Source organism: Oncorhynchus clarkii, chromosome 23, assembly GCF_045791955.1.
Source record: "Oncorhynchus clarkii lewisi isolate Uvic-CL-2024 chromosome 23, UVic_Ocla_1.0, whole genome shotgun sequence".
NCBI lineage: Eukaryota > Metazoa > Chordata > Actinopteri > Salmoniformes > Salmonidae > Oncorhynchus > Oncorhynchus clarkii.
The window spans coordinates 50,161,235-50,188,912 of record NC_092169.1 but is presented as its reverse complement, the minus strand read 5'-3'; the positions used below and the strand labels follow the sequence as shown (position 1 = coordinate 50,188,912).

Sequence of the window (27,678 nt, the reverse complement as noted above, 5' to 3'; positions counted from 1 at the left end):
CAGGTGCAGGGTTAGGGTTCACAGGTGCAGGGTTAGGGTTCCCAGGTGCAGGGTTAGGTTTCCCAGGTGCAGGGTTAGGGTTCCCAGGTACAGGGTTAGCGTTCCCAGGTGCAGGGTTAGGGTTCCCAGGTGCAGGGTTAGGGTTCACAGGTGCAGGGTTAGGGTTCACAGGTGCAGGGTTAGGGTTCCCAGGTGCAGGGTTAGGTTTCCCAGGTGCAGGGTTAGGGTTCCCATGTACAGGGTTAGGTTTCCCAGGTACAGGGTTAGGGTTCCCAGGTACAGGGTTAGGTTTCCCAGGTGCAGGGTTAGGGTTCCAAGGTACAGGGTTAGGGTTCCCAGGTACAGGGTTAGGGTTCCCAGGTACAGGGTTAGGTTTCCCAGGTACAGGGTTAGGTTTCCCAGGTACAGGGTTAGGGTTCCCAGGTACAGGGTTAGGGTTCCCAGGTGCAGGGTTAGGTTTCCCAGGTGCAGGGTTAGGGTTCCCAGGTACAGGGTTAGGTTTCCCAGGTGCAGGGTTAGGTTTCCCAGGTGCAGGATTAGGGTTCCCCGGTACAGGGTTCCCGGTACAGGGTTAGGGTTCCCCGGTACAGGGTTAGGGTTCCCCGGTACAGGGTTAGGTTTCCCAGGTACAGGGTTAGGTTTCCTAGGTACAGGGTTAGGTTTCCCAGGTACAGGGTTAGGCTTCCCAGGTACAGGGTTAGGGTTTCCAGGTGCAGGGTTAGGGTTCACAGGTGCAGGGTTAGGGTTCCCAGGTGCAGGGTTAGGTTTCCCAGGTACAGGGTTAGCGTTCCCAGGTGCAGGGTTAGGGTTCCCAGGTGCAGGGTTAGGGTTCACAGGTGCAGGGTTAGGGTTCACAGGTGCAGGGTTAGGGTTCCCAGGTGCAGGGTTAGGTTTCCCAGGTGCAGGGTTAGGGTTCCCAGGTACAGGGTTAGGTTTCCCAGGTACAGGGTTAGGTTTCCCAGGTACAGGGTTAGGTTTCCCAGGTGCAGGGTTAGGTTTCCCAGGTACAGGGTTAGGTTTCCCAGGTACAGGGTTAGGTTTCCCAGGTGCAGGGTTAGGTTTCCCAGGTACAGGGTTAGGTTTCCCAGGTACAGGGTTAGGTTTCCCAGGTGCAGGGTTAGGTTTCCCAGGTACAGGGTTAGGGTTCCCAGGTACAGGGTTAGGTTTCCCAGGTGCAGGGTTAGGTTTCCCAGGTACAGGGTTAGGTTTCCCAGGTGCAGGGTTAGGTTTCCCAGGTACAGGGTTAGGTTTCCCAGGTACAGGGTTAGGTTTCCCAGGTACAGGGTTAGGTTTCCCAGGTACAGGGTTAGCGTTCCCAGGTGCAGGGTTAGGGTTCCCAGGTGCAGGGTTAGGGTTCACAGGTGCAGGGTTAGGGTTCACAGGTGCAGGGTTAGGGTTCCCAGGTGCAGGGTTAGGTTTCCCAGGTGCAGGGTTAGGGTTCCCATGTACAGGGTTAGGTTTCCCAGGTACAGGGTTAGGGTTCCCAGGTACAGGGTTAGGTTTCCCAGGTGCAGGGTTAGGGTTCCAAGGTACAGGGTTAGGGTTCCCAGGTACAGGGTTAGGGTTCCCAGGTACAGGGTTAGGTTTCCCAGGTACAGGGTTAGGTTTCCCAGGTACAGGGTTAGGGTTCCCAGGTACAGGGTTAGGGTTCCCAGGTACAGGGTTAGGTTTCCCAGGTGCAGGGTTAGGGTTCCCAGGTACAGGGTTAGGTTTCCCAGGTGCAGGGTTAGGTTTCCCAGGTGCAGGATTAGGGTTCCCCGGTACAGGGTTCCCGGTACAGGGTTAGGGTTCCCCGGTACAGGGTTAGGGTTCCCCGGTACAGGGTTAGGTTTCCCAGGTACAGGGTTAGGTTTCCTAGGTACAGGGTTAGGTTTCCCAGGTACAGGGTTAGGCTTCCCAGGTACAGGGTTAGGGTTTCCAGGTGCAGGGTTAGGGTTCACAGGTGCAGGGTTAGGGTTCCCAGGTGCAGGGTTAGGTTTCCCAGGTACAGGGTTAGCGTTCCCAGGTGCAGGGTTAGGGTTCCCAGGTGCAGGGTTAGGGTTCACAGGTGCAGGGTTAGGGTTCCCAGGAGCAGGGTTAGGGTTCCCAGGTGCAGGGTTAGGTTTCCCAGGTGCAGGGTTAGGGTTCCCAGGTACAGGGTTAGGTTTCCCAGGTACAGGGTTAGGTTTCCCAGGTACAGGGTTAGGTTTCCCAGGTGCAGGGTTAGGTTTCCCAGGTACAGGGTTAGGTTTCCCAGGTACAGGGTTAGGTTTCCCAGGTGCAGGGTTAGGTTTCCCAGGTACAGGGTTAGGTTTCCCAGGTACAGGGTTAGGTTTCCCAGGTGCAGGGTTAGGTTTCCCAGGTACAGGGTTAGGGTTCCCAGGTACAGGGTTAGGTTTCCCAGGTGCAGGGTTAGGTTTCCCAGGTACAGGGTTAGGTTTCCCAGGTGCAGGGTTAGGTTTCCCAGGTACAGGGTTAGGTTTCCCAGGTACAGGGTTAGGTTTCCCAGGTACAGGGTTAGGTTTCCCAGGTACAGGGTTAGGTTTCCCAGGTGCAGGTTTAGGTTTCCCAGGTACAGGGTTAGGTTTCCCAGGTACAGGGTTAGGTTTCCCAGGTACAGGGTTAGGGTTCCCAGGTACAGGGTTAGGTTTCCCAGGTGCAGGGTTAGGGTTCCCAGGTACAGGGTTAGGGTTCCCAGGTACAGGGTTAGGGTTCCCAGGTACAGGGTTAGGTTTCCCAGGTACAGGGTTAGGTTTCCCAGGTACAGGGTTAGGGTTCCCAGGTACAGGGTTAGGGTTCCCAGGTACAGGGTTAGGTTTCCCAGGTGCAGGGTTAGGGTTCCCAGGTACAGGGTTAGGTTTCCACGGTACAGGGTTAGGTTTCCCAGGTGCAGGGTTAGGTTTCCCAGGTGCAGGATTAGGGTTCCCCGGTACAGGGTTCCCGGTACAGGGTTAGGGTTCCCCGGTACAGGGTTAGGGTTCCCCGGTACGGGGTTAGGTTTCCCAGGTACAGGGTTAGGTTTCCTAGGTACAGGGTTAGGTTTCCCAGGTACAGGGTTAGGCTTCCCAGGTACAGGGTTAGGGTTTCCAGGTGCAGGGTTAGGGTTCACAGGTGCAGGGTTAGGGTTCCCAGGTGCAGGGTTAGGTTTCCCAGGTGCAGGGTTAGGGTTCCCAGGTACAGGGTTAGCGTTCCCAGGTGCAGGGTTAGGGTTCCCAGGTGCAGGGTTAGGGTTCACAGGTGCAGGGTTAGGTTTCCCAGGTGCAGGGTTAGGTTTCCCAGGTGCAGGATTAGGGTTCCCCGGTACAGGGTTCCCGGTACAGGGTTAGGGTTCCCCGGTACAGGGTTAGGGTTCCCAGGTACAGGGTTAGGTTTCCCAGGTACAGGGTTAGGTTTCCCAGGTGCAGGGTTAGGTTTCCCAGGTGCAGGATTAGGGTTCCCCGGTACAGGGTTCCCGGTACAGGGTTAGGGTTCCCCGGTACAGGGTTAGGGTTCTCCGGTACAGGGTTAGGTTTCCCAGGTACAGGGTTAGGTTTCCTAGGTACAGGGTTAGGTTTCCCAGGTACAAGGTTAGGCTTCCCAGGTACAGGGTTAGGGTTTCCAGGTGCAGGGTTAGGGTTCACAGGTGCAGGGTTAGGGTTCCCAGGTGCAGGGTTAGGTTTCCCAGGTGCAGGGTTAGGGTTCCCAGGTACAGGGTTAGCGTTCCCAGGTGCAGGGTTAGGGTTCCCAGGTGCAGGGTTAGGGTTCACAGGTGCAGGGTTAGGGTTCACAGGTGCAGGGTTAGGGTTCCCAGGTGCAGGGTTAGGTTTCCCAGGTGCAGGGTTAGGGTTCCCAGGTACAGGGTTAGGTTTCCCAGGTACAGGGTTAGGTTTCCCAGGTACAGGGTTAGGTTTCCCAGGTGCAGGGTTAGGTTTCCCAGGTACAGGGTTAGGTTTCCCAGGTACAGGGTTAGGTTTCCCAGGTACAGGGTTAGGTTTCCCAGGTGCAGGGTTAGGTTTCCCAGGTACAGGGTTAGGTTTCCCAGGTACAGGGTTAGGTTTCCCAGGTGCAGGGTTAGGTTTCCCAGGTACAGGGTTAGGGTTCCCAGGTACAGGGTTAGGTTTCCCAGGTGCAGGGTTAGGTTTCCCAGGTACAGGGTTAGGTTTCCCAGGTGCAGGGTTAGGTTTCCCAGGTACAGGGTTAGGTTTCCCAGGTACAGGGTTAGGTTTCCCAGGTACAGGGTTAGGTTTCCCAGGTGCAGGGTTAGGTTTCCCAGGTGCAGGGTTAGGTTTCCCAGGTACAGGGTTAGGTTTCCCAGGTACAGGGTTAGGTTTCCCAGGTACAGGGTTAGGGTTCCCAGGTACAGGGTTAGGTTTCCCAGGTGCAGGGTTAGGGTTCCCAGGTACAGGGTTAGGGTTCCCAGGTACAGGGTTAGGTTTCCCAGGTACAGGGTTAGGTTTCCCATGTGCAGGGTTAGGGTTCCCAGGTACAGGGTTAGGTTTCCCAGGTACAGGGTTAGGTTTCCCAGGTACAGGGTTAGGTTTCCCAGGTACAGGGTTCGGTTTCCCAGGTACAGGGTTAGCGTTCCCAGGTGCAGGGTTAGGGTTCCCAGGTGCAGGGTTAGGGTTCACAGGTGCAGGGTTAGGGTTCACAGGTACAGGGTTAGGTTTCCCAGGTGCAGGGTTAGGGTTCCCAGGTACAGGGTTAGGTTTCCCAGGTACAGGGTTAGGTTTCCCAGGTGCAGGGTTAGGTTTCCCAGGTGCAGGATTAGGGTTCCCCGGTACAGGGTTCCCGGTACAGGGTTAGGGTTCCCCGGTACAGGGTTAGGGTTCCCAGGTACAGGGTTAGGTTTCCCAGGTACAGGGTTAGGTTTCCCAGGTGCAGGGTTAGGTTTCCCAGGTGCAGGATTAGGGTTCCCCGGTACAGGGTTCCCGGTACAGGGTTAGGGTTCCCCGGTACAGGGTTAGGGTTCTCCGGTACAGGGTTAGGTTTCCCAGGTACAGGGTTAGGTTTCCTAGGTACAGGGTTAGGTTTCCCAGGTACAAGGTTAGGCTTCCCAGGTACAGGGTTAGGGTTTCCAGGTGCAGGGTTAGGGTTCACAGGTGCAGGGTTAGGGTTCCCAGGTGCAGGGTTAGGTTTCCCAGGTGCAGGGTTAGGGTTCCCAGGTACAGGGTTAGCGTTCCCAGGTGCAGGGTTAGGGTTCCCAGGTGCAGGGTTAGGGTTCACAGGTGCAGGGTTAGGGTTCACAGGTGCAGGGTTAGGGTTCCCAGGTGCAGGGTTAGGTTTCCCAGGTACAGGGTTAGGTTTCCCAGGTACAGGGTTAGGTTTCCCAGGTACAGGGTTAGGTTTCCCAGGTGCAGGGTTAGGTTTCCCAGGTACAGGGTTAGGTTTCCCAGGTACAGGGTTAGGTTTCCCAGGTACAGGGTTAGGTTTCCCAGGTGCAGGGTTAGGTTTCCCAGGTACAGGGTTAGGTTTCCCAGGTACAGGGTTAGGTTTCCCAGGTGCAGGGTTAGGTTTCCCAGGTACAGGGTTAGGGTTCCCAGGTACAGGGTTAGGTTTCCCAGGTGCAGGGTTAGGTTTCCCAGGTACAGGGTTAGGTTTCCCAGGTGCAGGGTTAGGTTTCCCAGGTACAGGGTTAGGTTTCCCAGGTACAGGGTTAGGTTTCCCAGGTACAGGGTTAGGTTTCCCAGGTGCAGGGTTAGGTTTCCCAGGTGCAGGGTTAGGTTTCCCAGGTACAGGGTTAGGTTTCCCAGGTACAGGGTTAGGTTTCCCAGGTACAGGGTTAGGGTTCCCAGGTACAGGGTTAGGTTTCCCAGGTGCAGGGTTAGGGTTCCCAGGTACAGGGTTAGGGTTCCCAGGTACAGGGTTAGGTTTCCCAGGTACAGGGTTAGGTTTCCCATGTGCAGGGTTAGGGTTCCCAGGTACAGGGTTAGGTTTCCCAGGTACAGGGTTAGGTTTCCCAGGTACAGGGTTCGGTTTCCCAGGTACAGGGTTCGGTTTCCCAGGTACAGGGTTAGGTTTCCCAGGTGCAGGGTTAGGGTTCCCAGGTACAGGGTTAGGTTTCCCAGGTACAGGGTTAGGTTTCCCAGGTGCAGGGTTACGTTTCCCCAGGTGCAGGGTTAGGGTTCCCAGGTACAGGGTTAGGTTTCCCAGGTCCAGGGTTAGGGTTCCCCGGGAGAAGGTTATGGTTCCCAGGTACAGGGTTAGGGTTCCCCGGGAAAAGGTTATGGTTCCCAAGTGCAGGGTTCCCAGGAGCAGGGTTAGGGTTCCCAGGTACAGGGTTAGGGTTCCCCGGGAAAAGGTTATGGTTCCCAAGTGCAGGGTTCCCAGGAGCAGGGTTAGGGTTCCCAGGTACAGGGTTAGGGTTCCACGGTACAGGGTTAGGGATCCCAGGTGCAGGGTTAGGGATACCAGGTGCAGGATTCCCAGTTCCCATTAGCAGGTTTAGAGTTCCCAGATGCAGGGTTTGGGTTCTCCGGTGCAGGGTTCACAGGTACAGGGTTCCCAGTTCCCAGGTGCAGGGTTAGGGTTCCCCAGGTGTAGGGTTAGGGTTCCCAGGTGCAGGGTTCCCAGTTCCCAGGTGCAGGTTTAGGGTTCCCAGGTGCAGGGTTTGGGTTCTCCGGTGCAGGGTTTCCAGGTACAGGGTTCCCAGTTCCCTGGTGCAGGTTTAGGGTTCCCAGGTGCAGGGTTACGGTTCACAGGTACAGGGTTAGGGTTCCCAAGTGCAGGGTTCTCAGATGCAGGGTTAGGGATCCCAGGTGCAGGGTTAGGGATCTCAGGTGCAGGGTTAGGGTTCCCAAGTGCAGGGTTCCCAGATTCAGGATTAGGGATCCCAGGTGCAGGGTTAGGGATCCCAGGTGCAGGGTTCTCAGTTCCCAGTTTTAGGTTTAAGGTTCCCCAGTGCAGGGTTAGGGTTCACAGGTACAGGGTTCCCAGTTCCCAGGTGCAGGTTTAGGGTTCCCAGGTGTAGGGTTAGGGTTCCCCGGGGCAGGGTTGGAGATTCCAGGTACAGGGTTCCCAGTTCCCCAGTGCAGGGTTAGGGTTTTCCAGTGCAGGGTTAGGGTTCCCCGGTGCAGGGTTCCCAGTTCCCAGGTGCAGGTTTAGGGTTCCCAGGTGTAGGGTTCCCAGGTACAGGGTTCTCAGTTCCCTGGTGCAGGTTTAGGGTTCCCAGGTGCATGGTTAGGGTTCCCCGGTGCAGGGTTAGGGTTCCTTGGTGCAGGGTTAGGGTTCCCAGGTGCAGGGTTTGGGTTCCCAGGTACAGGGTTTCCAGTTCCCTGGTGCAGGTTTAGGGTTCCCAGGTGCATGGTTAGGGTTCCTCGATACAGGGTTAGGGTTCCCAGGTGCAGGGTTAGGGTTCCCCAGTGCAGGGTTCCCAGTTCCCTGGTGCAGCTATTGGGTTCCCAGGTGCAGGGTTAGGGTTCCGCGGTGCAGGGTTAGGTTACCCAGGTGCAGGGTTAGGGTTCCCAAGTGCATGAATGTAAAAGGGAGGGCAATAGGTTCTGCTTTGTGTTTTATGGTGGACAGGTGCAGGGAGGCCTCAAAGGGAGATTCCTGTACCACAAGCAGCAGTCTGTGTGATTATAGATAGTATCTACAGTATACTATATAGGTCTCTTACAGAGTCTACCTAATGGCTACTAATTCAGACAGCTACAGCCACAGCACTGTTCACAGGTGTGAGGGTATTCAACATGCTGATGCACGTGTGTGTGTGTGTGTGTGTGTGTGTGTGTGTGTGTGTGTGTGTGCGTGCGCGGGTATGCATGCACACGTGTTTTCCTCCTTACCATCAGAGTCCAGTTGATCTTTGTTGGGCGTCAATCTACAGTTGTCTCTATCGTCAGGGATACCGTCATTGTCATCATCAAAGTCACAGGCGTCCCCTTTACCGTCCTTATCGTGGTCTGCCTGGTTTGAGTTGGCCACATAAGGACAGTTGTCCAGGTTGTTCTGGTGACCGTCTTCATCAATGTCCTGGTTGTTGTCACACTGGTCTCCTACAAGGTCATTGTCTGTGTCAGCCTGTTAAAGAGGAGAGAGGAGGGTTACAGGTCATTGTCTGTGTCAGCCTGTTAAAGAGGAGAGTTACAGGTCATTGTCTGTGTCAGCCTGTTAGAGAGGAGAGTTAGAGGTCATTGTCTGTGTCAGCCTGTTAAAGAGGAGAGTTACAGGTCATTGTCTGTGTCAGCCTGTTAGAGAGGAGAGTTAGAGGTCATTGTCTGTGTCAGCCTGTTAAAGAGGAGAGAGGAGGGTTACAGGTCATTGTCTGTGTCAGCCTGTTAAAGAGGAGAGTTACAGGTCATTGTCTGTGTCAGCCTGTTGGAGAGGAGAGACGAGGGTTACAGGTCATTGTCTGTGTCAGCCTGTTAGAGAGGAGAGTTACAGGTCATTGTCTGTGTCAGCCTGTTAGAGAGGAGAGTTACAGGTCATTGTCTGTGTCAGCCTGTTAGAGAGGAGAGAGGAGAGTTACAGGTCATTTTCTGTGTCAGCCTGTTAGAGAGGAGAGTTACAGGTCATTGTCTGTGTCAGCCTGTTAGAGAGGAGAGAGGAGAGTTACAGGTCATTGTCTGTGTCAGCCTGTTAGAGAGGAGAGAGGAGGGTTACAGGTCATTGTCTGTGTCAGCCTGTTAGAGAGGAGAGTTACAGGTCATTGTCTGTGTCAGCCTGTTAGAGAGGAGAGAGGAGGGTTACAGGTTATTGTCTGTGTCAGCCTGTTAGAGAGGAGAGTTACAGGTCATTGTCTGTGTCAGCCTGTTAGAGAGGAGAGAGGAGAGTTACAGGTTATTGTCTGTGTCAGCCTGTTAGAGAGGAGAGTTACAGGTCATTGTCTGTGTCAGCCTGTTAGAGAGGAGAGTTACAGGTCATTGTCTGTGTCAGCCTGTTAGAGAGGAGGGTTACAGGTCATTGTCTGTGTCAGCCTGTTAGAGAGGAGGGTTACAGGTCATTGTCTGTGTCAGCCTGTTAGAGAGGAGGGTTACAGGTCATTGTCTGTGTCAGCCTGTTAGAGAGGAGAGAGGAGAGTTACAGGTCATTGTCTGTGTCAGCCTGTTAGAGAGGAGAGAGGAGGGTTACAGGTCATTGTCTGTGTCAGCCTGTTAGAGAGGAGAGAGGAGGGTCATTGTCTGTGTCAGGCTGTTAGAGAGGAGAGAGGAGAGTTACAGGTCATTGTTTGTGTCAGCCTGTTAGAGAGGAGAGAGGAGGGTTACAGGTTATTGTCTGTGTCAGCCTGTTAGAGAGGAGAGTTACAGGTCATTGTCTGTGTCAGCCTGTTAGAGAGGAGAGAGGAGAGTTACAGGTCATTGTCTGTGTCAGCCTGTTAAAGAGGAGAGTTACAGGTCATTGTCTGTGTCAGCCTGTTAGAGAGGAGAGAGGAGAGTTACAGGTCATTGTCTGTGTCAGCCTGTTAGAGAGGAGAGTTACAGGTCATTGTCTGTGTCAGCCTGTTAGAGAGGAGAGAGGAGAGTTACAGGTCATTGTCTGTGTCAGCCTGTTAGAGAGGAGAGAGGAGGGTTACAGGTCATTGTCTGTGTCAGCCTGTTAGAGAGGAGAGTTACAGGTCATTGTCTGTGTCAGCCTGTTAGAGAGGAGAGAGGAGAGTTTACAGGTCATTGTCTGTGTCAGCCTGTTAGAGAGGAGAGTTTACAAGTCATTGTCTGTGTCAGCCTGTTAGAGAGGAGAGTTACAGGTCATTGTCTGTGTCAGCCTGTTAGAGAGGAGGGTTACAGGTCATTGTCTGTGTCAGCCTGTTAGAGAGGAGAGAGGAGAGTTACAGGTCATTGTCTGTGTCAGCCTGTTAGAGAGGAGAGAGGAGGGTTACAGGTCCTTGTCTGTGTCAGCCTGTTAGAGAGGAGAGTTACAGGTCATTGTCTGTGTCAGCCTGTTAGAGAGGAGAGAGGAGAGTTACAGGTCATTGTCTGTGTCAGCCTGTTAGAGAGGAGAGAGGAGGGTTACAGGTTATTGTCTGTGTCAGCCTGTTAGAGAGGAGAGTTACAGGTTATTGTCTGTGTCAGCCTGTTAGAGAGGAGAGTTACAGGTCATTGTCTGTGTCAGCCTGTTAAAGAGGAGAGAGGAGAGTTACAGGTCATTGTCTGTGTCAGCCTGTTAGAGAGGAGAGTTACAGGTCATTGTCTGTGTCAGCCTGTTAGAGAGGAGAGAGGAGAGTTTACAGGTCATTGTCTGTGTCAGCCTGTTAGAGAGGAGAGTTTACAAGTCATTGTCTGTGTCAGCCTGTTAGAGAGGAGAGTTACAGGTCATTGTCTGTGTCAGCCTGTTAGAGAGGAGGGTTACAGGTCATTGTCTGTGTCAGCCTGTTAAAGAGGAGAGTTACAGGTCATTGTCTGTGTCAGCCTGTTAGAGAGGAGAGAGGAGAGTTACAGGTCATTGTCTGTGTCAGCCTGTTAGAGAGGAGAGAGGAGGGTTACAGGTCATTGTCTGTGTCAGCCTGTTAGAGAGGAGAGTTACAGGTCATTGTCTGTGTCAGCCTGTTAGAGAGGAGAGAGGAGAGTTACAGGTCATTGTCTGTGTCAGCCTGTTAGAGAGGAGAGTTACAGGTCATTGTCTGTGTCAGCCTGTTAGAGAGGAGAGAGGAGAGTTTACAGGTCATTGTCTGTGTCAGCCTGTTAGAGAGGAGAGTTTACAAGTCATTGTCTGTGTCAGCCTGTTAGAGAGGAGAGTTACAGGTCATTGTCTGTGTCAGCCTGTTAGAGAGGAGGGTTACAGGTCATTGTCTGTGTCAGCCTGTTAGAGAGGAGAGAGGAGAGTTACAGGTCATTGTCTGTGTCAGCCTGTTAGAGAGGAGAGAGGAGGGTTACAGGTCCTTGTCTGTGTCAGCCTGTTAGAGAGGAGAGTTACAGGTCATTGTCTGTGTCAGCCTGTTAGAGAGGAGAGAGGAGAGTTACAGGTCATTGTCTGTGTCAGCCTGTTAGAGAGGAGAGAGGAGGGTTACAGGTTATTGTCTGTGTCAGCCTGTTAGAGAGGAGAGTTACAGGTTATTGTCTGTGTCAGCCTGTTAGAGAGGAGAGTTACAGGTCATTGTCTGTGTCAGCCTGTTAAAGAGGAGAGAGGAGAGTTACAGGTCATTGTCTGTGTCAGCCTGTTAGAGAGGAGAGTTACAGGTCATTGTCTGTGTCAGCCTGTTAGAGAGGAGAGAGGAGAGTTTACAGGTCATTGTCTGTGTCAGCCTGTTAGAGAGGAGAGTTTACAAGTCATTGTCTGTGTCAGCCTGTTAGAGAGGAGAGTTACAGGTCATTGTCTGTGTCAGCCTGTTAGAGAGGAGGGTTACAGGTCATTGTCTGTGTCAGCCTGTTAAAGAGGAGAGTTACAGGTCATTGTCTGTGTCAGCCTGTTAGAGAGGAGAGAGGAGAGTTACAGGTCATTGTCTGTGTCAGCCTGTTAGAGAGGAGAGAGGAGGGTTACAGGTCATTGTCTGTGTCAGCCTGTTAGAGAGGAGAGTTACAGGTCATTGTCTGTGTCAGCCTGTTAGAGAGGAGAGAGGAGAGTTACAGGTCATTGTCTGTGTCAGCCTGTTAGAGAGGAGAGAGGAGGGTTACAGGTTATTGTCTGTGTCAGCCTGTTAGAGAGGAGAGTTACAGGTCATTGTCTGTGTCAGCCTGTTAGAGATGAGAGTTACAGGTCATTGTCTGTGTCAGCTTGTTAGAGAGGAGAGAGGAGAGTTACAGGTCATTGTCTGTGTCAGCCTGTTAAAGAGGAGAGTTACAGGTCATTGTCTGTGTCAGCCTGTTAGAGAGGAGAGAGGAGAGTTTACAGGTCATTGTCTGTGTCAGCCTGTTAGAGAGGAGAGTTACAGGTCATTGTCTGTGTCAGCCTGTTAGAGAGGAGAGTTACAGGTCATTGTCTGTGTCAGCCTGTTAGAGAGGAGAGAGGAGGGTTACAGATCATTGTCTGTGTCAGCCTGTTAGAGATGAGAGAGGAGGGTTACAGGATATTGTCTGTGTCAGCCTGTTAGAGAGGAGAGTTACAGGTCATTGTCTGTGTCAGGCTGTTAGAGAGGAGAGAGGAGAGTTACAGGTCATTGTCTGTGTCAGCCTGTTAGAGAGGAGAGAGGAGGGTTACAGGTCATTATCTGTGTCAGCCTGTTAAAGAGGAGAGTTACAGGTCATTGTCTGTGTCAGCCTGTTAGAGAGGAGAGTTTACACGTCATTGTCTGTGTCAGCCTGTTAGAGAGGAGAGTTTACAGGTCATTGTCTGTGTCAGCCTGTTAGAGAGGAGAGAGGAGGGTTACAGGTCATTATCTGTGTCAGCCTGTTAAAGAGGAGAGTTACAGGTCATTGTCTGTGTCAGCCTGTTAGAGAGGAGAGTTTACACGTCATTGTCTGTGTCAGCCTGTTAGAGAGGAGAGTTTACAGGTCATTGTCTGTGTCAGCCTGTTAGAGAGGAGAGAGGAGGGTTACAGATCATTGTCTGTGTCAGCCTGTTAGAGATGAGAGAGGAGGGTTACAGGTCATTGTCTGTGTCAGCCTGTTAGAGAGGAGAGTTACAGGTCATTGTCTGTGTCAGGCTGTTAGAGAGGAGAGAGGAGAGTTACAGGTCATTGTCTGTGTCAGCCTGTTAGAGAGGAGAGAGGAGGGTTACAGGTCATTATCTGTGTCAGCCTGTTAAAGAGGAGAGAGGAGGGTTACAGGTTATTGTCTGTGTCAGCCTGTTAGAGAGGAGAGTTACAGGTCATTGTCTGTGTCAGCCTGTTAGAGATGAGAGTTACAGGTCATTGTCTGTGTCAGCTTGTTAGAGAGGAGAGAGGAGAGTTACAGGTCATTGTCTGTGTCAGCCTGTTAAAGAGGAGAGTTACAGGTCATTGTCTGGGTCAGCCTGTTAGAGAGGAGAGAGGAGAGTTTACAGGTCATTGTCTGTGTCAGCCTGTTAGAGAGGAGAGTTACAGGTCATTGTCTGTGTCAGCCTGTTAGAGAGGAGAGTTACAGGTCATTGTCTGTGTCAGGCTGTTAGAGAGGAGAGAGGAGAGTTACAGGTCATTGTCTGTGTCAGCCTGTTAGAGAGGAGAGTTACAGGTCATTGTCTGTGTCAGCCTGTTAGAGAGGAGAGAGGAGGGTTACAGATCATTGTCTGTGTCAGCCTGTTAGAGAGGAGAGAGGAGGGTTACAGGTCATTATCTGTGTCAGCCTGTTAAAGAGGAGAGTTTACAGGTCATTGTCTGTGTCAGCCTGTTAGAGAGGAGAGTTTACACGTCATTGTCTGTGTCAGCCTGTTAGAGAGGAGAGTTTACACGTCATTGTCTGTGTCAGCCTGTTAGAGAGGAGAGTTTACAGGTCATTGTCTGTGTCAGCCTGTTAGAGAGGAGAGAGGAGGGTTACAGATCATTGTCTGTGTCAGCCTGTTAGAGATGAGAGAGGAGGGTTACAGGTCATTGTCTGTGTCAGCCTGTTAGAGAGGAGAGTTACAGGTCATTGTCTGTGTCAGGCTGTTAGAGAGGAGAGAGGAGAGTTACAGGTCATTGTCTGTGTCAGCCTGTTAGAGAGGAGAGTTACAGGCCATTGTCTGTGTCAGCCTGTTAGAGAGGAGAGAGGAGGGTTACAGGTCATTGTCTGTGTCAGCCTGTTAGAGAGGACAGTTACAGGTCATTGTCTGTGTCAGCCTGTTAGAGAGGAGGGTTACAGGTCATTGTCTGTGTCAGCCTGTTAGAGAGGAGAGAGGAGGGTTACAGATCATTGTCTGTGTCAGCCTGTTAGAGAGGAGAGAGGAGGGTTACAGGTCATTGTCTGTGTCAGCCTGTTAGAGAGGAGAGTTACAGGTCATTGTCTGTGTCAGCCTGTTAGAGAGGAGGGTTACAGGTCATTGTCTGTGTCAGCCTGTTCGAGAGGAGGGTTACAGGTCATTGTCTGTGTCAGCCTGTTAAAGAGGAGGGTTACAGGTTATTGTCTGTGTCAGGCTGTTAGAAAGGAGAGGGGAGGGTTGCAGATACTAGCTTGATTTTCCAGAACTTTATTAAATGTTTTCCAGAATTCCCGGGTTGGAAGATTCCTGGAATGAGGAATAAGGAGGGAGTGAATCCTCCAACTACAACTGGGATTTCTGGGAATTTTTATAATGTTTCTGGAATTTAGCAACCCTAATAGCAATGGGGTAGCTTTTGTAGTTACACAAGTAGTGTAATAGTGACTGTTTCTTTTTCCTACCTGGTCAGGGTTGTGTAATAGAGGACAGTTGTCACACTGGTCACCCACTCTATCCATGTCAGTGTCCTTTTGGTCATTGTTGTACACGTACGGACAGTTGTCTTGCTCATTTGGGATTTCTAAAGGAAAGGGGAAATGGACAATGAAAAGGAAAATTGTAATATTGTGTGTTCAGGTCTTATCTTGAGTCATAATCTTAGATATTTGCTTGCATGTGGCATATATTTTTTTTACCTTTAACTAGGCAAGTCAGTTAAGAACAAATTATTATTTTCAATGATGGCCTAGAAACAGTGGGTTAACTGCCTGTTCAGGGGCAGAACAACATATTTGTACCTTGTCAGCTCAGGGATTTGAACTTGCAACCTTCTGGTTACTAGTCCAACGCTCAAACCACTAGGCCAACACTCTAACCACTAGGCTACCCTGCCGCCCCGAGCCAATGCTAATCAATCAGTTGATAGTTGAGGGCGAAAAGATGAATCGCAAATCTGCCAGCTAGTCATTCCTTTGCATGATTTACTATCCCGCAATAATCCATGAAATATCTTCTTAGTAACCATTACCAATTTTTAAAGTACTGTTAAAGGGATACTTGGGGATTTTGGCAATGAGGCACATTATCTACCTCCCAGAATCAGATGAACTTGTGGATAGCATTTATATGTCTTTGTTTCCAGTTTGAAGGAAGTTAGAGGAAGTTTCACGAGCCAATGCTAACTATCCCATAGACGTCCAGCCATTGCGTTAACACTAGCTAGCAATTGAGCTAGCGCGAGTTAGCAACTTCCTTCAAACCGCATGCAAAGACATAAAAATGGTGTCGGCGAGATCCGCTGACTCTGGGGAAGGAGATAAATGATCCCTTTAAATAATACATTAGAGGCATATAAAAGTTAAGAGTTGAAGGAGCCTTTCCCCTAACTATAATGTAACAGTGAAGCATATTCTTTAGTAATTTGGTCAGAAATAACTGGTACCATCTCCATCAATGTCGACAGCACAGGCATCTCCTTCGCCGTTGTGGTCAGTGTCAATCTGGGCAGGGTTGTGTTCATAGGGGCAGTTATCACAACGGTCACCCACATCATCTTTATCAAAGTCAAACTGTCTGGGGTTATACAGGAGAGGACAGTTGTCCTGAGGAGAGAGAGAGAGAATCAAAATGAGAATTATTAAAGCGTCCGTTGCTTGAAGAGGGCATTTGATTTCCTATTTAATTCATCTAAATACCCCGATGAAGGCATTTGCCAAAATGCGTTGGTTTTAACAATAAAACATTGACCCTTGAAGCAAACTTATATTGTCCTACCAAGAGTTACTGAATATCTTTTCACCTATTTAATACATTTGCCTTAAAGGTACAATACAGGCATTTTTATCTCAATATTAAATCATTTCTGGGTAACAATGAAAAGATGAATTGCAAATCTGCCAGCTAGTCATTCATTGCATGATTTACTATCCCGCAATAATCCATGAAATGCCTGTCAACACAGGCATTTTTATCTCAATATTAAATAATTTCTGGGTAACAATCAAGTACCTAACTGTTATTGTTTTCAATTTAAATTGTTGAAAATAGTTTCTTAGCAAAGAGCAATTTCTCAAGCAATAATTTTGCTAGGAGTGTCTGGGATGAGCTGCACTACCTGAGCCAGTTGTGTGGGTTGTAGACTCCGTCTCATGCTACCACTAGAGTGAAAGCACCGCCAGCATTAAAAAATGACCAAAACATCAGCCAGGAAGCATAGGAACTGAGAAGTGGTCTGTGGTCCCACCTGCAGAACCACTCCTTTATTGGTCTGAGTGAGAGGCCTAATTGGAGAAGCCTAATGGGAGGCATAAGTAGCTAGGTTTGAAACTATCTTTGTTATTGGTCTATTAGCTTATATCGCCAGGCAGGTCAAAACTCCACCCATGCAAAATAAGTTGACATTTCAGGAGGTCTTTTCAAACAGCTCTTACACTAAAAGGGCATTATCATCATTTTCAGAATTTCACAGTCTTATTCCAACCTCATAGTGTGGAAATATATACACTGCTCAAAAAATAAAGGGAACACTTAAACAACACAATGTAACTCCAAGTCAATCAGTCTACAACCCACACAAGTGGCTCAGGTAGTGCAGCTCATCCAGGATGGCACATCAATGCGAGCTGTGGCAAGAAGGTTTGCTGTGTCTGGCAGCGTAGTGTCCAGAGCATGGAGGCCCTACCAGGAGACAGGCCAGTACATCAGGAGACGTGTAGGAGGCCGTAGGAGGGCAACAACCCAGCAGCAGGACCGCTACCTCTGCCTTTGTGCAAGGAAGAGCAGGAGGATCACTGCCAGAGCCCTGCAAAATGACTTCCAGCAGGCCACAAATGTGCATGTGTCTGCTCAAACGGTCAGAAACAGACTCCATGAGGGTGGTATGAGGGCCCGACGTCCACAGGTGGGGGTTGTGCTTACAGCCCAACACCGTGCAGGACTTTTGGCATTTGCCAGAGAACACCAAGAACAGAACGTTCTGCTGCCTGCAACATCCTCCAGCATGACCGGTTTGGCAGTGGGTCAGTCATGGTGTGGGGTGGCATTTCTTTGGGGGGCCGCACAGCACTCCATGTGCTCGCCAGAGGTAGCCTGACTGCCATTAGGTACCGAGATGAGATCCTCAGACCCCTTGTGAGACCATATGCTGGTGCGGTTGGCCCGGGGTTCCTCCTAATGCAAGACAACGCTAGACCTCATGTGGCTGGAGTGTGTCAGCAGTTCCTGCAAGAGGAAGGCATTGATGCTATGGACTGGCCCGCCCGTTCCCCAGACCTGAATTCAATTGAGCACATTTGGGACATCATGTCCAGGAGTTGGCGGATGCTTTAGTCCAGGCCTGGGAGGAGACCATCCGCCACCTCATCAGGAGCATGCCCAGACGTTGTAGGGAGGTCATACAGGCACGTGGAGGCCACTCACACTACTGAGCCTCATTTTGACTTGTTTTAAGGACATTACATCAAAGTTGGATCAGCCTGTAGTGTGGTTTTCCACTTTAATTTTGAGTGTGACTCCAAATTCAGACCTCCATGGGTTGATACATTTCATTTCCATTGATCATTTTTGTGTGATTTTGTTGTCAGCACATTCAACTATGTAAAGAAAAAAGTATTTCATAAGAATATTTCATTCATTCAGATCTAGGATGTGTTATTTTAGTGGTCCGATTATTTTTGTTGAGAAGTGTATATAAAAACAAAGGACAATAATGTTTTGGACTTCACAGGGCCGTTAAAAAAGGTCTCCTACTCTCTCATCCACGATTGCATCATTGTCATCATCCTTGTCGCAAGCATCTCCCTGGCCGTCTTTGTCAAAGTCCTCTTGTCCAGAGTTAGGCAGGTTGGGGCAGTTATCCTGTTAAAGATTGATAAAGAAATGGAAACAGTTTTAGATATAGCCATAGGAAGAACTATCAACGAGTGACATAAGAATGGAAAAATTAAAACATTTGGAATATCTGCAGGTCTGGTATTGAGGATAAAAGTTTCCTGGACCTAGATTAAACCTAGTCCTAGACTAAAGTGCATGCTCAATTGAAAATCTCAATTGAAACAAATTTTTATTCCAGGACTAGTCCAGGAAGGTCTAGGTTTAATCAAGGACTATGGACTGGGCTTAATGTGGCCCAGGAAACATAATGTTAGGGTCTGTTACCTTCCTGCAGTGATAGGTGGCGTTGGCGCCACACACCAGGTTCTGATTGGGCCATCCGTCTAGGTCAGAGTCCTCTCCACAGATGAAGCCATCCCCGGCATAGCCTATCCTACAATCACACTTATACATGGGGTCACTGAAGTGGCTAAGGTAGATACACTCAGCTGAACGGTGACAGTTGTGGGTCTTGTCTTTGCAGGGGTTCTCTGGCTCGCAAACCTAGAGAGATAGAGATAGAGATGCAATAGAGAGAAAGAGAACAGTCTAAGAAGACCCCTCAGCCGGGGTATATTGGCCAAATACCACACCCCCTCTGACCTTATTGCTTAAATAAACCATTTAGTTTTGTCTAATTTTGCATATTTTCATTTCCCAAGGAAGAACATGGTAAAAGTGCAGTAAATCAGCGTATCAATCTCATCGTGAAGTGTGTTCTCAGATGTCATGTTATGTAACATTATGTGATGTTATGCCATGTTATGTGATGTTATGTCATGTCTTTTCATGTTATGCCATATGTGAGGGCTGTACTTCTGAACCTATATGCCCCCTGCTCTGCCCTGACCCCTGTGCCGTGTGGATTCTGCTACAGTGTATTGTGTAGCTACAGCAAGAGAACACTGTTATGGCTACAGCTGTTATATCTCTATGGCTACAGCTGTCCATCTATCTAGGAAGTGAGTGGATGCCAGTCCATGAGCTCATACCATAACGTTACAACAGCGTGATAACCAATAAGAAAACATTTATTCCTTTAATCAGCTCTGGGATACAGAGGCGCTCAATGCCAGCTATGAGACAATTCCCTTTCCCCTTCCCTCAAATCAATTCGTAGGATGTTAGCCTCGGATGTTAGCCTCGGATCAGAGCAGGCCCAGTTTTTAAAGGCCAGTGACAAGGTAGTGATTTACTAGGTATGTTATGCAACATTAGGGCAGAGCAGATCTGTTGGTAAATAGAGGAAATTTCCACGACAGGTTCAAATATTATTTGAGATCATTCAAATACTTTTGAGTGTTTGTTTTTGCCTGTCTAGAGTGCCAGAAGGGCAGGGTTTGTAGTTTTGTGACGACTCTATTGGTTCCATTGTGCCAGGTAAGCTCAATCAAGCCCTGATAGTATTTTAAATCATTTCAAATATTATTTGAACCCAGGTCTATTGGAAAGCAGAGCTATGTAGCGAAATGATTCAACTTCCCAACAGGATTCACAGTTCTAAAGGAGAAACAATGTATGTATACCACAACAGACGTGGTGCCAGTGTTAATGACCTAACAAAGCATCATTAAAACATCAGATGTTTGTGGTTAGAGTGGAAACTGAGTGCTAACATATACACCATCAGATACACATACACATTACTTTGTAAAGTTCCACACACTTTATAGCTCTCATAGCAACTACCCACTCTACTAATACTGTAAACGAAGCCTCCTACCACCTCTACAAAAACTGTAAACCAAGCCTCATACCACCCCTACTAACACTGTAAACTAGGCCTCATACCACCTCTACTAATACTGTAAACCAAACCTCATACCACCTCTACTAATACTGTAAACCAAACCTCATACCAACTCTACTAATACTGTAAACCAAGCCTCATACCACCTCTACTAATACTGTAAACCAAGCATCATACCACCTCTACTAATACTGTAAACCAAACCTCATACCAACTCTACTAATACTGTAAACCAAGCCTAATACCACCTACCACTGCTACAAATACTGTAAACCAAGCCTCCTACCACCTCTACTAATATTGTAAACCAAGCCTCATACCAACTCTAATAATACTGTAAACCAAGCCTCATAAAACTCTACTAATACTGTAAACCAAGCCTAATACCACCTACCACTGCTACAAATACTGTAAACCAAGCCTCCTACCACCTCTACTAATACTGTAAACTAAGCCTCATACCACCTCTACTAATACTGTAAACCAAGCCTCATTCCAACTCTCATCTCTGCTAATACTGTAAACCAAGCCTAATACCACCTACCACTGCTACTAATACTGTAAACCAAGCCTCCTACCACCTCTACTAATACTGTAAACCAAGCCTCCTACCACCTCTACTAATACTGTAAACCAAGCCTCAAACCAACTCTACTACTACTGTAAACCAAGCCTCCTACCACCTACTACGTCTACTAATACTGTAAACACAGCCTCACACCACCTACCATCTCTACAAATACTGTAAACCAAGCCTCATAAAACTCTACTAATACTGTAAACCAAGCCTAATACCAGCTACCACTGCTACAAATACTGTAAACCAAGCCTCCTACCACCTCTACTAATACTGTAAACTAAGCCTCATACCACCTCTACTAATACTGTAAACCAAGCCTCATTCCAACTCTCATCTCTGCTAATACTGTAAACCAAGGCTAATACCACCTACCACTGCTACTAATACTGTAAACCAAGCCTCCTACCACCTCTACTAATACTGTAAACTAAGTCTCATACCACCTCTACTAATACTGTAAACCAAGCCTAATACCAGCTACCACTGCTACAAATACTGTAAACCAAGCCTCCTACCACCTCTACTAATACTGTAAACTAAGTCTCATACCACCTCTACTAATACTGTAAACCAAGCCTCATTCCAACTCTCATCTCTACTAATACTGTAAACCAAGCCTCATAAAACTCTACTAATACTGTAAACCAAGCCTAATACCACCTACCACTGCTACAAATACTGTAAACCAAGCCTCCTACAACCTCTACTAATACTGTAAACCAAGCCTAATACCAGCTACCACTGCTACAAATACTGTAAACCAAGCCTCCTACCACCTCTACTAATACTGTAAACTAAGCCTCATACCACCTCTACTAATACTGTAAACCAAGCCTCATTCCAACTCTCATCTCTGCTAATACTGTAAACCAAGGCTAATACCACCTACCACTGCTACTAATACTGTAAACCAAGCCTCCTACCACCTCTACTAATACTGTAAACCAAGCCTCCTACCAACTCTACTAATACTGTAACCCAAGCCTCAAACCACCTCTACTAATACTGTAAACCAAGCCTCCTACCACCTACTATGTCTACTAATACTGTAAACACAGCCTCACACCACCTACCATCTCTACAAATACTGTAAACCAAGCCTCATAAAACTCTACTAATACTGTAAACCAAGCCTAATACCAGCTACCACTGCTACAAATACTGTAAACCAAGCCTCCTACCACCTCTACTAATACTGTAAACTAAGTCTCATACCACCTCTACTAATACTGTAAACCAAGCCTCATTCCAACTCTCATCTCTACTAATACTGTAAACCAAGCCTCATACCACCTCTACTAATACTGTAAACCAAGCCGCATACCAACTCTACTAATACTGTAAACCAAGCCTCCTACCACCGCTACTAATACTGTAAACCAAGCCTCCATCCACCTACCACTGCTACTAATACTGTAAACACAGCCTCATACCACCTACCATCTCTACTAATACTGTAAACCAAGCCTCATACTACCTCTACTAATACTGTAAACCAAGCCACATACCAACTCTTCTAATACTGTAAACCAAGCCTCATACCACCTCTACTAATACTGTAAACCAAGCCTCATACCACCTCTACTAATACTGTAAACCAAGCCTCATACCACCTCTACTAATACTGTAAACCAAGCATCATACCACCTCTACTAATACTGTAAACCAAGCCTCATACCACCTCTACTAATACTGTAAACCAAGCCTCATACCACCTCTACTAATACTGTAAACCAAGCCTCATTCCAACTCTCATCTCTACTAATACGCTGCCTAAAGAATACACTAGGTCTAAAACCGATATAGAGTGGCACAGACGTACCTGTTTGTTCTTGCTGGCAGCCTCCACCCCCACACCGAAGGGCTGTGTTCCCTTGTAGCGGGGTGGGCAGGCCAGACAGTGGAACCCTGGGTCTGTGTTGACGCAACGCAATGCTCCACCTGCTTTAAAGCAGACATCTGACACAATGTCACACTGAGAAGGGGAAAAAAACATATACAATCAATTAATTAATCAGTTCATCAGTCAGAAAGCAGAGCCCATGATCTATCAGAGCCCATGTCCCACTGAGGAGGAAGAGGGTCAGATCAATCAATCAATCATTCATATTGATCTATTAGAGCCCATGTCACACTGAGGAGGAAGAGGGTCAGATCAATCAATCAATCATATTGATCTATCAGAGCCCATGTCACACTGAGGAGGAAGAGGATCAGAAGTAGGGTCAGATTATAAAAGGCTAACAGGTCAAGACTATGAATGAGTTCAGGATGAACTAATGGTTAGAGTTAGGCATAGCCTGGTGACCTACATTATTTAGGGCTATGATTAGAGCTAAGGTTAGCGTTAACCATTAGTTAAAGTATCTAACTTGTGTAACCTTCTTTAACCCTAAATTACCTCGTTGACATCTTCACAGTGGGTGCCGTTGCCACGGAAACCAAGGGGGCAGGGTCCACACTCCCAGGATCCGTCAGAGCCGCTGTTACAGTGCACTCCCCCAAAGCATGGGTTAGACAGACAGCCGTCTGATAGGGAACAATAAAACATGGTTAGACAGACAGCCATAAAACATGGTTAGACAGACAGCCGTCTGACAGGGATTAGCATGGGTTAGACAGCCATCTGACAGGGATTAGCATGGGTTAGACAGACAGCCATCTGACAGGGATTAGCATGAGTTAGACAGCCATCTGACAGGGATTAGCATGGGTTAGACAGACAGCCATCTGACAGGGATTAGCATGGGTTAGACAGACAGCCATCTGACAGGGATTAGCATGAGTTAGACAGCCATCTGACAGGGATTAGCATGGGTTAGACAGACAGCCATCTGACAGGGATTAGCATGAGTTAGACAGCCATCTGACAGGGATTAGCATGGGTTAGACAGACAGCCATCTGACAGGGATTAGCATGGGTTAGACAGACAGCCATCTAACAGGGATTAGCATGGGTTAGACAGCCATCTGACAGGGATTCGCATGGGTTAGACAGACAGCCGTCTGACAGGTGTTAGCATGGTTGGCAGACAGCCATCTGACAGGGATAAGCATTGTTAGCAGGCAGCCGTTTGACAGGGATTAGCATGGTTAGCACACAGCTGTCTGACAGGGATTAGCATTGTTAGCAGATACATAAAAGAGCTATAACTAAAACAGCCATGTGAAAGAAACATGGGGACCGGTTATGATAGTGAAGAGAACCAGGGCATGTCTAATGCAGCTACGTTTGGACATTTGTGTATTGATATTTCGATATTGACATTTAGCTTCTCCAGGTTGCTCCCTTCAGGTTGCTCCCTTCATGTCTCTCCAAGTTAGCAGGTTTCAGTGCTTTCAGAGCAATGTTAGCATTAGCTAATGTCTTCCTTCTCATAATAGGCCAAACACATCCTCCCAGACTTTGTTATCAGCACAAATATGTGAATAAATTCGTCTGGAAGCCATTCTGAGGTATAATAACTAAACAGGAATGTTAGAATGAACTGAAATAACTCAAAGTTACAGAGGGAAAGAGATGAGGGTGGAGGTGCGACACATACAGACGCACACAAACACACACAGTCCACACACACACTTACACACACACACATACACACACACTCACCGATAGGGCAGTCCTGTTTGTTGCAGGCGTTACTGTCATTGGTCTCCCCGGGGCACTTCTTGCCTTTGTACTGGGGTTCGGGGCTGTTACAGACACGGGTCCGACCCTTAACTCCACCCCCACAGGTTGCCGAGCAGATCGCCCATGGCGACCAAGGTCCCCAACCACCGTCAACTGCAGATGGACAACAAATAAACAGTTAGTGGGCCATCACTACTGTTTGTTAGGATCTCTTTTAGATCACGTTGGGCGCTAGTCTTCAAGAGTCCATGGGGAGGTTTTACTACTTTACATTACTGCCTTATCAAGTCTCTTTGACCGTAAGAAAGTAAATTACAGTAGTAGTTGAAGGCCTACAGTCACACACAAACCACTCTACACATCTCCTAGCGGTCATTCGATTCTCAGCCCTGTTGTGGTCTGGAAGCTAGAACCGCAGTTGGGCACATGCCGAGTTGATTTGAGCTTGACGTTTTATAAAAGACAGACAGAATGTTTAGCATGTGAATGGTGCCCCATCTTATATGAGTGGAATGAGCTATAAAACCTTTCATTCTGCCTGTTTTTAAATACATGTTAGTGGTTATTAATCAGATCAAACTCCCGGAGGAAAGCTCAATCAGTGCACAGCTAAAATGTTTAACCCAGGTCTGGTATGGACAATGTGCCTGTCTGTCTGTGTTGTTCCTCTTGGGCCACCATACTCACTGGGACAGGGCTTGGCCTCACAGCGCTGTGTCTCTCTCCCCTGGCCCTCACAGTCTTTGCCCCCCAGTTGTGGTGTGGGGGCGTTGCAGTGGCGTATCCTGGTGATCTGACCCTCGCCACACGTCACGGAACATGATGACCATGGAGACCACAGGCTCCACCTACCATCCTGACGAACTGAATACACACAGGTCAGTCAAGGCAGTGTATAGGAAAATACATACATGTAATATGGTGGTCCTTTTTAGTGCAGTAGAACATGTCGCTTGTAACGCCAGAATAGTGGGTTTGATCCCGGGGATCACCCAGACATAAAAATGTACAGTATGCACGTAGGACTGCACGTGGCTTTGGATAAAAACTTCTGCTAAATGGCATATCTGATTTTTTCAGATTTAAAAGGTCTTTATTATTCATTTCTGGGTAATTTGGTTGCAGTATAATAAACCACTAATATGTAGATCACTATGGGTGACATTGTTTGGTGGGTACTAGTGAGTCCTTTAGGGCTAACAGGATGGACACACTCTCTACAGCCATGTACGTGACCTATTTCCCACAGCAGAGAGAGAGAGAGAGAGAGAGATAAGTATTTTGAGTCAGAGTAGGATGAGGTCCCTGTCCAGCCATCTCCAGCCTAGCAGAGCAGTATGTCTATTCAGTCACTTTGTCCCCTGTTCCATCATTACACAGCTGCTTCTAACGACATCATCCTCTCACTTGATCCTTTCACAAATATATACACACACAGAAACACACACACAGACAGAAACACACACACACGCAGAAACACACACATTCTCACTTGGCAGTTGCAGGAAAATACTACATTTATGATGGGGTTGTCTTTTGTCTGTAAACACATCACAAGGCTGTGTTGGCTAAAACTACTTTCTCAGTGGTAATGGTATGAGATGGGAGAGAGGTACCATCATGTTCACCCAAAGGTCCTTAATTAAATCATATTAAATCATATTAAATCAAACTTTATATAAAGTGTATTTAAAATCGCAACAACCTTTAGAGTTAAAACAGTCTAACCAATAGAGTTCAAGGTAGGTTGACACAAAGGAGACTGTAGCAGAGATGTTGACTCACCTCGGCTGTCACATTTTCCCAGGCTGCATTTCCTGGTCTGGATGGATGGTCCAGAGCAGGGGTTACTGGTGGCATCACATGAGCGTCCTCTCTGTTGAGTACCTGTCCCACAGGTGACAGTACACTCTGTCCACTCTGACCAGGGGGACCAGCCGTCCTCACTGTCCTTGGCTGGAGGAAACTCAAGGGGTTATTAATGACAAATCATCATGTTCTGCCTCTGAAAAGTGAAAACCCTGCTATCTAGATGAATGTATATATTTTTTTACAACATAAGCTCTCATAAAAAGTTACATTATTTCAACTAAATGTATCAAAACTTAAACAAAATAAACGCGCAGAGCTCCCTTTCTACGATGAAGTCAACTCATTGCATTATTGCATGTTTCCCCCCCACACCATCTCGTCTACAGTTGCTCTGTGTCATTGTTGGAACTAGGAACGCTTCAAAAGATGCAGAGAAACAAAGCTCTGGAGAGTAGTCTGTTTTGATGCTTAGGTTTTATATGACGTCATGGTTCACAGAGACCACTTCAGCACTTCAGAGTATGGCAGCCTGTAGTGCTGCTGTTTTCATGTAGAACAATAAATCGTGGTCGTCCCTTTACAGACCAACCAGCTGTACAACAATAACACGGCTCTATTAGTCAAACTTAATATGCATGGAAACGTTGTTTCTCTGGTACTCAGATTTGGCATCGGAGGCCTTGGCTCTAGAAAGGACTTCAGCCAGATGTGAAATGAAGCGAAGTGTGTTTGCGAGAGAATACATGTTATAGTAATTTTTCATCTTCAGATAGATGTGAAATTAAGCGAGGTAAGCAATTGTTTATTGGTCAATGTGATGCCATTGTTTTTACAGGGCTCAGGAGTCTCGTTTTCACTTCAGTACGTTTCCTAATTGCGATTACTCCTGTAAAGCTTCTGGAAACAGTTATTAAAGCCACATTCTGATATTTTTCCTTCTGTTCAATGGTCATGGGTCAGGATTAGGCTGTTGCAAGGGTTTAATGATAGAATGGTGTATAGAATGAGTGGCTACTTACGCAGACACACAGGGCAACACTCTCCGTCGATGAAGGAGGGGCCAACACAGGCCACAGGAGGACAGGTGATTTGGTGACACACAATCTTTGAGTCCTGTCATGTGCCAAAAAACATTTTTGGGGGACATTAGTTGCTATAGGTGACCTATGTATGAATTAGTGTCTTGTAAGACCTCAGGATCTGGGCACTTGTCAAAGGTTTATGACTGATTAATTTGGGATCAATTAATCAACCAACCAAGCAATTAACCAAACAAATCTATCAATCAATCAAAACCACATCCAACCTATGACATTCTGTGTCTGTCATGTCTCTCCATTTAAGGAGGTTTGTATGTCTCCTACCTGGCAGGTACACGTGGTGCAGCTGTCCACCACCCAGTCCTCCTTATCTTCAAACATCCGTCCATCCTGCCAGCACATGTGTTTCTCCTTGGAGTTCTTTATCTTTCCCAGAGTGTCCTTCATCACTGTGTTCTCCTCGGTCTGGAGAGAGGAGACAGACACACATACATAGTCAGACACAGACAGACAGACAGACAAACAGACAGACAGACAGACAGACAGACAGACAGACAGACAGACAGACAGACACAGACAGACACAGACACACAGACAGACACACAGACATAGACAGACCCACAGACATAGACAGGCACACAGACAGACACACAGACATAGACAGACAAACAGATATAGTCAGACACACACAGACAGACAGACATACAGACAGACAGACATCGAAACAGACACAGACAGACAGACAGACACACAGACATCCACACAGACATAGACAGACATCCACACAGACATAGACAGACACACAGACAGACACATAGACACACAGACATGGACAGACACACATACAGAGAGACACACAGACAGACACACAGACCAACAGACATAGACAGACACACAGACAGACAGACACACAGACAAATACACACGCAGACACATCACTGGTTTTTACTCAGCCTGAGGAGAAGGATACAGACACAGACAGACACGCATAGTCTAGACTCTACAGCAGGGTTGGTTTGAGTAAAAATTTTGACAATGAGAATATACAACACATTTTCAGTAAAACCCTTTGGACCTCATTGAAGACCAAATGCGGCCCCGGGGCACCCCTGCTCTACAGTAGAAGCCTGTCTGAGGATACGACAGCCAGAAAGACATAGCCTAGAGTCAAAAAGCTTTCATAAAGCAAACAAAATGACAATAAAAGCACATAGGACACATAACTCCATCCATATGAAAGGAAGATGCATGGAGCTAGCCTGTTTTCTTTGTCTGAGGAGACTCCAACAGACAGACACATAGAATAACTTCATACCTCCCTCCATCTGGGAGGGAGCTGTAGGGAGCTACAGTA

At 48.0% G+C, this 27,678-nt stretch overlaps 1 protein-coding gene across 2 annotated transcripts in view; it reads right to left on the bottom strand.

Annotated features, from left to right (window-relative positions):
* The window catches only part of LOC139381962 (thrombospondin-2-like), a 230,861-nt gene that overhangs the window by 7,858 nt on the left and 195,325 nt on the right, over positions 1-27,678 (bottom strand). For both annotated transcript variants that reach the window (XM_071125847.1, XM_071125846.1), the window contains exons 6-17: positions 26,649-26,789; positions 26,304-26,397; positions 25,258-25,428; positions 24,160-24,336; positions 23,452-23,625; positions 22,243-22,370; positions 21,664-21,816; positions 17,797-18,015; positions 17,389-17,496; positions 15,083-15,242; positions 14,103-14,221; positions 7,743-7,977 (exon numbers count right to left, since the gene is read on the bottom strand). In XM_071125847.1, the coding sequence (XP_070981948.1) occupies positions 7,743-7,977; positions 14,103-14,221; positions 15,083-15,242; positions 17,389-17,496; positions 17,797-18,015; positions 21,664-21,816; positions 22,243-22,370; positions 23,452-23,625; positions 24,160-24,336; positions 25,258-25,428; positions 26,304-26,397; positions 26,649-26,789 (1,879 nt within the window). The remainder of the gene's footprint in view (positions 1-7,742; positions 7,978-14,102; positions 14,222-15,082; positions 15,243-17,388; positions 17,497-17,796; positions 18,016-21,663; positions 21,817-22,242; positions 22,371-23,451; positions 23,626-24,159; positions 24,337-25,257; positions 25,429-26,303; positions 26,398-26,648; positions 26,790-27,678) is intronic.